The 8,325-nt window shown below is 50.8% G+C and overlaps 1 protein-coding gene across 1 annotated transcript in view; it reads right to left on the reverse strand.

Moving 5' to 3' along the window:
* Positions 1-8,111, reverse strand: part of SHISA9 (shisa family member 9) — a 291,259-nt gene extending 283,148 nt beyond the window's left edge. Inside the window, exon 1 of the mRNA XM_037151237.2 lies at positions 7,127-8,111. Within this exon, the coding sequence (XP_037007132.1) occupies positions 7,127-7,812 (686 nt within the window). The 5' untranslated portion in view covers positions 7,813-8,111. The remainder of the gene's footprint in view (positions 1-7,126) is intronic.
* Positions 8,112-8,325: the final 214 nt, after the last annotated feature.

Here is an 8,325-nt window from a genome sequence, read left to right on the forward strand (position 1 = left end):
TCTCGTTATATATATATATATATATATATATATATATATATATATATATATATATATATATATATATATATATATAGTATGTATATATACATACACACACACACACACATAAAGTAGGTCCTGTTTTTCTGGAGAACCCTGACTAATACACCATATGGTACCATATGGAAGAAACTTCTAAACAACAATTATGTTGAAATATTGCCATTTTGGAGGTCAAAGCTTGATCGAATAATGGCAATTTCATAAGGTTGAATTTAGTATCAATTTATCTGTAGATTCCTGTGTTACCTGTGTCCCCCACAATTTGCCTGTTAGCTCTGTGGGGGCAGGGATTGTGTTTGTACTGTTAACTATTCCACAATAGCTCTCAACACAGGGCTGTGTGTATACCATGGGGACTCAATAAATACCTACTGAACATATGAATGAGCAAATGAATAAATGGATGGAAAGATACTTTCCATGTCATGTAAACCAGGATGTTAGAAGCCAGAACCCTTATGTGCCAGGTACTGTTCTAGACACTCAGGATGGAAGAGTGGAAGAGACTGTCAGCATCCTTGCACTCCTTACTGTGGACAGTGATGGAAGGAGGCAGGTAGTAAACTAGTAAAACAGTAAATTAGTGAGTTCATTTTAGACGGTAATGTGAAATGAAGCAAATAACATCGAGTGATGGGCAGGAGGGGGCAAGGGACAGCAGTAAGTAAGCCTCAGTGGTCGGGGACAGCTTTCCAAAGGTGGCATTTAATCTGAGACCTGAATGATAAGGAAGGACCAGCCTCATTAAGTCCAAAGATGAGAATTTGAGCCAAGCCAACACAATGAGCTCCAAGGTGGCAATGAGCTTGGCCTAATTAAGGAACAAAAGAAGAAAGGCTGTATCCCTTTCTTTCCAATGTCCATGAGCAAATGAAGGACCTGAACACTTCTGAGCAGAGCTCAGTCCCGGCTTCAAAGTGTCCAGGGGGGTCCAGGGTCTAAATTTTGTTCTGAATCTTAAACAATGGAATAGAATTCCTGAGCATTCCCTCTTACCACAGAAGCATCATTTATTCTGTAAGAATGTAAGAGTTGTGGGCATGAGATAACATTCTGGAGTAGTGGTTACATGCCGCAGATATTGGACAAAGCTCATCAAACTGTACACTTAAAATGTGTGTATTTTCTCGTGTAAACTATACCCCAAAGAAGGTGGTTTTATAAAATGCAAGGACTTAGTGCCCAGAAAGAAACAACCATATCCTGAAAGGAAAAATAATTTGGAGACTCTTCCATGGCCAACAGTATATGTGTGCATGGCCTTCTCCAGCCTGGGGAGCAGGCTGAAGCCATAGGATAACCACAGAAGTAGGAAGAAGGGATGTTGGGAGAGAAAAGTCAAGGGACGGAGTGACATTTATCACTTGGTACCATTTCTTTGCAAGGGGAACCCAGCTCTTCAGAAGCACGTTTGAAATACACACAGGGCACTGTGCTATGTAATTTGCACCTGGATTTCTGATTCTGTCTGAAAGTGGGCAAAATAATGCCATGTGTTCCCTACTGGCTTCAGGTGTAGAGCTTCAAGTACACGTTCCTGTCCCCAAGGTCATTTTTCATCAGTGCCTTCTGCAAAAGGGCAGGCCCTGCCAAGGACAGACACTGAATACATTGCTAGTCTTGATCTTACGAGGGCTCTTTGAACTGACTCAGAAGCATGCGTTGGTGTTTGCAGGGCATCAAGCACTTTGTGATCTGAGAAGCCTGGAGCCCTATATGTTTATGCTCTAAAGGAAGTGCAGCCTAATGGTCAAGGACCTGTGTGCTGTCTGAGTCTGAAGTCCAATCCGACCCCTCCACTTACCAGGGTCTTGTTCAACCTCTTGGAAAGCTATCTGTGCCTCTTCAAAGACAGATTGTCATAGGGCCTACCTCTCTGGGAAGTGACATGAAATTAAATGAGAATGTACATACAAGCTCATGGCAAAATTGCAAAACCAGGTTCTTCAAAATAGCAAGGGTTCTTCAACATTACCTCTGCCAACAATTTGCAATGCATTTTTGTAGTCATATGTAGATTTTCTCTCCTATTCTGAGCCTGCCCCCTCCTGCTAAGATTAAATGCAAGTCTGGAGAAGTTACGAGACTTGGCCAATGTCCCACAACTAAATATATATAACAGAGCAAAGGCTAGAACTGTGTTCCAGACTACAACATTACCCTCTTCAGTAGACACGAGGTAAAAAAAAAATTCCTAACAAGGATGATGATAAAAGGGGAATGGTTGCTGAGCAACCATATGATAGGTCCTATGCTAAGAGCTTTCCACGCTCAGTCCAGTAAACCTTCACACAAACCTATGACATAGGGATCATCATTACCTCATTTTACACTCAACAGCCTGAGGCTCAGAGAGGCCAAGTATCTTTCCCAAGGTCACATAGCTACTAAGTGGCTGAGCTGGGATCGAATCTGAGCCATCTGACTTGAGCCCAGGCCATTAAGGTCGGCCTGGCTGCCTCTCCAGGGACTGCACGTCACATCACTAAGTGAATTGGGTGGGGTGGACACTGAGGTGAACCTGAGAGCTTCCTAAATGGGGCAGGCACCACTCAGCAGCAACCAAGAGCTGCCATATGAAAATGCACTTCCAGTGTTGCCGCCCTACCAATTTCTCAAGAGAAATCAGAAATCTGGATTTCTGTGCGAAATCTCCCAGATTTTAAACATTGGCAATTGGTTCTGAGTTGGTTTTAAAACACCGCATATCATAGAGACTAAAGGGATTTCACAGCCAGATGCAACGAGCCCTGACTGGATTCTGGTTTGAAACACCAAACTTTTTCAAAAAGATTTTATTTATTTATTTTCAGAGAGAGGGGGCAGGAGGAAGCAAGAGAGGGAGAGAAATATCAATGCGTGGTTGCCTCTTTCAGGCCCCCAACGTGGGACCTGGCCCACAACCCAGGCATGTGCCCTGACTGGAATCAAACCAGCAGCCTTTTGGTTCGCAGGCTCAGTCCACTGAGCCACACCAGCCAGGGACTGAAAAACACGACACTTTTAAGACACTTTTTTTTCTATGACTGGGAAATGTTTAGTATGATTGGACTTTTGATGATAGTATGGATTTTTTGTTGTTTTTCTTGGATGTGATACCAGAATTGTGTTATGTGGGAGAATGTTCTTAGAAGATCCATGCTGCAGTAGTCAGGGACAAAGTGTCATGTCTGCAACTTATTTTCAAATGCTTCAGCCATAAAGCAAAAAAAAGGGTGGGGCTGGGAGAAAGGGAAGATGAAAGGAATATTTGGAGAGAGATAGCAATAAAACGAATATGACAAAATACTAATAACTGTTCAATCTGTATTCGTAGTTCTCAGCTGGGGATGATTCTGCCCCTAGACGACATTTGGCTGTGTCTGAGGACATTTTTTGCTGTCATGCCTGGGTTGTGGGGTGGGTGCTACTGGCACCTAGTGGGTAGAGTCCAAGGACACTGCCGAACATCCTGCAGCGCACAGAACAGGCCCCACACCAGGATTCTCAAGCCCCAGAAGTCAGATGGTACCGAGAGTGAGGAACCCGGGTCTATGAAAAGAATCTACTGGTGTTCATTCTGATTATTCTTTCAAGTTTTTATATGTTTACAATGTTTCACAAATAAAAAATTAAGAAAAACTTTAAAATAAAACTATAGAACTATTAGAAATAACTCGCAGACCGAACATAGTATGTCTGCATGGTTGGATAACCATAGCCAGCCACTTGCAGGCACTTTTCCCAATAGTGGTTGAATGTAACTGCTGCTACAGCTGCTGAATGGACATCTGTATAGTTCTTACAACATCAAGTGCAACGTACACCCCCCTCCTGAAATTACTGTCTTTTTCCTGTTTTCAGTCCTAATCAGTGCAGAAGGGAGCAGGCCATATGCCCAGGACTATGAGCCTAAAAACTGACATCACAAAGGCCTCTTCTGGGGACACACACACACAGAGGTCACCAGGAGCAGCAATTTGTTGACATGGGAGCTATGACAACACGCTTTACGTCTCCGAGTGGGAGCTGCTTTCAGATAAGAGAACAATCCCCCCATCTCAGTGACCCTCACAGCCCAAGACGAAACAAATTAAGAGGCTGTGTCCAGCACATTAATTTCACCTGGAAGACACCTGACAGCCTCTCTGACACCAGACTTGGAATGTCGGCCACACCCAAGCATCCCTAAGCCACTGCAGACTAATGAACCCCTTGCTATGCTGGGACTGGAAATGATTTCCTGCATAAACAGTCAAAGGTGCACTGGGTGAGGACTTGGGGCAGCCCCAGCAGCACAGAAATGCACACCAAGGCTATATAAGGGCAGAAAACAAGCACCAGCATGCACATGAGAGTCACCTTGGGTAGATTCATCCATTCCCTAGCCCTGCGAAACATTCCCAAACCCAAGGACAGTCTTTCTCCAACTGTGAGCCACTTATTATCAGCCGTTCAGGGGGGTTGTTAAATGCAGCCTGGGTGGTCCATCCCAGACCCCTTGATTGAGAATTTCTCTGGATAGAACTCAAGAATGTGCATTTTAGGAAGCTCCCCCAAACTCTAACGCTTGCTGCATCTGAAAACATTTGTCCCAGACACAGAAGAAACCAAGGGACTCAATAGTGCACCATCTGCTAACTGTGTGACCTTGGGCAAGCCACCCGACCTTGTAAGTGGGAGTTAAAATAGCACCTGTTTCATTGTGTAGTTGTGAGAAATAAGAGAATGTTTACACACACACACACACACACACACACACACACTCTACTGCAGTGTCTGACACCAAGAACTGTGCTGAGCAAATGTTACTTCCTTTTCCTCAGCAGTGTTTGACTGAATATTGTAAGCCTGGAGAGTTTTACAAATGGACAGACATTCAGGCCCTTCCCTTAAAGATTTTTATTTATCTAGGGTGAAGTCCAGGATGGGGATTTTTTTTTGTTTGTTTGTTTTTACTGCATTCCCAGTGATTCTAAACAGCAGCCAGGGTTGAAAACCATAGTTAGGAAGCTGCCAGGAAAAAAAAGAAATCAACTCTTCTTTCTCTTCAGGTGTACACACTTACACTCCATTCTGAAATTCCCGATCCTGTGTTGAAGTTGTTACAGAGGACTGGGTACCCCTAGATTCCACCTCCCCGCAGACCTTTGCTGTTACCAGCAGAAGAATGTGGCAGCAACCTGCTGAGCTGGAGTGACTCTTTTTTCCCCTAACAGAGCTGCAAGGGGGCCAGCAAGTTGAATCCCTGCTGGGCCCTAGGTGCCTGGTGATGTGCTATATCAACCAGAAAACCCAGATCACTTTTTCCCATAGGTGTGCAAAGGTTGGTTTTTCTCCCACTTTCCCTCCTCCTCCCTCCCCTCTCCACCAACCCCTCTTCCCCGTAATCCAGCACTGAGGAGGTCTCCTTCACCCGTTGGTTTGCAAGGACAGTGCTCAGTGAAGGTTTCAGCGGAGGAATTAACCCAACCTGCAAGGCAGCCTACCTATTCCTAGGACAATCTCTCCCTGCCCAGGCGACACCGGCTGGGCTGCCGCAGTCCTGCCTGCGTATCTCACCCTCACCTCAACACAGACCCCGGGAATCCACAGCGATGGCGGGCACTGGGCGAACTGAAACCCCCCAGCCCAGTGTGGTTGGCAACCCAGCATCCTAGGGGTTGCAGGAGGGGGGCGTGGCCAGCTCGTTACTCCTAGAGTAGATCAGCACGCCCTCGGGGCTCACTTCTGGGCTTCAAGACTTCACCATCATCCACACCTCCCTGCTGACCCAAATCAAGAGGAACTTCCTCACCTCTTCCCCCGTCAAAGCCCTCCCCTGTGGAAGAAAAAAAGTCATCGGATACTCTACGTGTCAATAAAAAATAATAACTAGTGAGGTGGTGATGTCCCTTCGCCTATGTTTGCTGGAGCTCTTTGTTCAGATTTTTTAGACAGGCTTCCAGAGCTCGTACATACACAGGCCCTGGCGGAGGTGTGGGGTGTGCGGGCGCGCGCACGCCTGTGTGTGTGGGGAGGGGGGACACATGGCAACTCCATTACCAGTACTCAAAAAGAGGATAAAGCGTGCACCCCAGCCATCCAGCAGTTCGCAAGTCGCCTGATGCTCTTCAAACCCCACCCGGACCTCACCCGGACCTCACACCAACCCCCGGCCTCTCCGGGGAGGGGGCTGCGTCCTCGCCGCTGCGTCCTCGCCTCCAAAGTTACTGGGTTGTGCGAATCAATTTAGACACTTAAAGAAAAAGGAAAAAAAAAGAAGAAAGCAAAAGGCAAATAGCTCCATTAATCCCCAAATGCCTTCTTCCATCTGCTGCGACTTCCTCGTGCTGGGACTTGCATAATGAATGAGGCAAACGGAAAAGTTGACGAATCAGGGTGTTGGGGGGGGGCGGTTGGCGGCACGCGCGGCGGGGGCTCAGGCCTTTGAAGTCTATGCCAGCTTGGGCATGGGGTGCAGGGAGAGGTGGTGACAGAGGAAAGAAGCCAGAGAGTCGGCGGCAGGGCGAGGGGAGCAGGGAGTGTGAATTGTGGGGTGCACAGACAGCCGAGTTCCTGAATCCAAGGACCAGGCAGCTCAGGGAAAGCGAGGCGGCCGCTCCAAACAAGGCTTTTGTTCTAGCCCTCCCCGGCTCTCCACCTCCCTCGCCTCCTTTTCCCAAGCCTTGAGTTGCAGGCGGCACACACTCCTTTCCCTCCCTCCATACATCACACACGCGCGCGCTCGGACTCACACACACCCCCTTCCCTTTCTGGCCCGCCCGCTGGTCCCTGTTAACCTAGACTACTATCTGGAATCCAAGGGGTGCCCCCCCCCAAGCCCAAGACTTCGGGGCCATGGTCTCCCAGCTGCGTGCCTCAAGTCCGCTTCAATCTTCAGGGCGGGGAGAAGGAAGGGAACGACCCCACACACACAACTCACACACACACACTCATATCCACCCCTATGCAGAGCCCAGCGCCCCCTCTTTGAACCTAAGTTGGGCCCCCAGTGACATCTCCCAGCAGAGACACTGGGGGGGGGGATGCCATTGTCTGGGGAAGGTGGAGAAGGGAAAGAAGGGAGAGCAGCGCCCTGGGGGGGGGGGGGGCAGCCCACCTGGACATGTGCTCCCTCTGGGGCCGGTGCGCTTTCTCCAGTCCCAGCTTGGTGAAGATGCCTACGAGCACCATGACGGCCACCACCCCGCAAATGATGTAAACGATCAGGTTGGTCTTGTCCTTGGTGGGGTCGTGCAGGGGGTCATCCTTGCGCGCGGGGGGCTTGCCGGTGTTCAGCCAGAGTGGAGTGTCGTAGTTGGTGCAGGTGCTCTGGTTCAGACGCCGCTTCTTAAACGTGCAGCAGAACCGGAAGCCACAAGTCCCGCAGCAGAAGATGAAGTCGCCCGAGCTGCAGTTGAACGGCGGGTCCCACTGGCCCATAACATCGAAGTATCCCCGGCAGAAGTCTGGCGTGGGCGCCCGGGTCGGGGGCGCGTCTGAGACCCCTGCGCCTTCGCCGGCCTCCCCGGAGGCGGCCCCAGAGCGGTTCCCCCCAGTAAGCACCACCACGCCGCCCAGCTGCGCCAGCTGCTCGTGCCCCGCTCGCTCCTGCGCCCGGCACACGCGGGCGCAGAGCTCGGTGAGAAAGCAGCCGAGCAGCAGCCGGAGGACGCGGCGCATCGTGTCTCCCAGCCCGGGCTCGGCTGCTCTGCCGCCTCTGGAGCCTCTGCAGCCGCCTCTCGAAGCGCGGCCGAAGCTGCCGAGGCTGCTGCCGGAGGCTGCGAGCCGCCTCGGGCCGCACATGCAGGGAGCGGCACGGGGCGCTTGGTGGTCGGTGGCCACAGCGCTCGACTCAGCCCGCGTTCGCCTCCAGTGCGCTGCGCGCCGAGGGGCTGGCCGGGGAGGAGCGCGCGGGGCTGGGCGGGGGGAGGGTGAGTGGGGACAAGCGCGGGGTGCAGGTCCGGCTGGCTACAAGGCGAAGCGGGGGCCGGAAAGCAAGGGAGAGTCGGTATGTCCACCCCACTCCTGGGCTGTAGGCTCCAGACTCACAGCCCCGCGCCCGCTGGCAGGATCCCTCTCACCTCTTCAGCTTGCCAAGTGCGCTGGAGAGAGCGGAGCGACACTTGTGGAATGAAGGGAGGGCAAGAGAGAAGGGGGAGGGGAGGAGGGCGGGCAGAGGAGGCGCTGGATTGGGGGGGCGGGCGCGAGCTCGCGGGGCGGGGGCGCGGGAGAGGTGGTGACTCCCGGCGGGCTGGCGAGAGGGAGTTGGGGGGCGTGCACAACCGAGCCAGCCTGGCAAGCTGGAAGGAAGGAGGT

The sequence above is a fragment of the Artibeus jamaicensis genome, unplaced genomic scaffold (assembly GCF_021234435.1).
Source record: "Artibeus jamaicensis isolate MK-2021 breed Jamaican fruit bat unplaced genomic scaffold, CSHL_Jam_final contig_729, whole genome shotgun sequence".
NCBI lineage: Eukaryota > Metazoa > Chordata > Mammalia > Chiroptera > Phyllostomidae > Artibeus > Artibeus jamaicensis.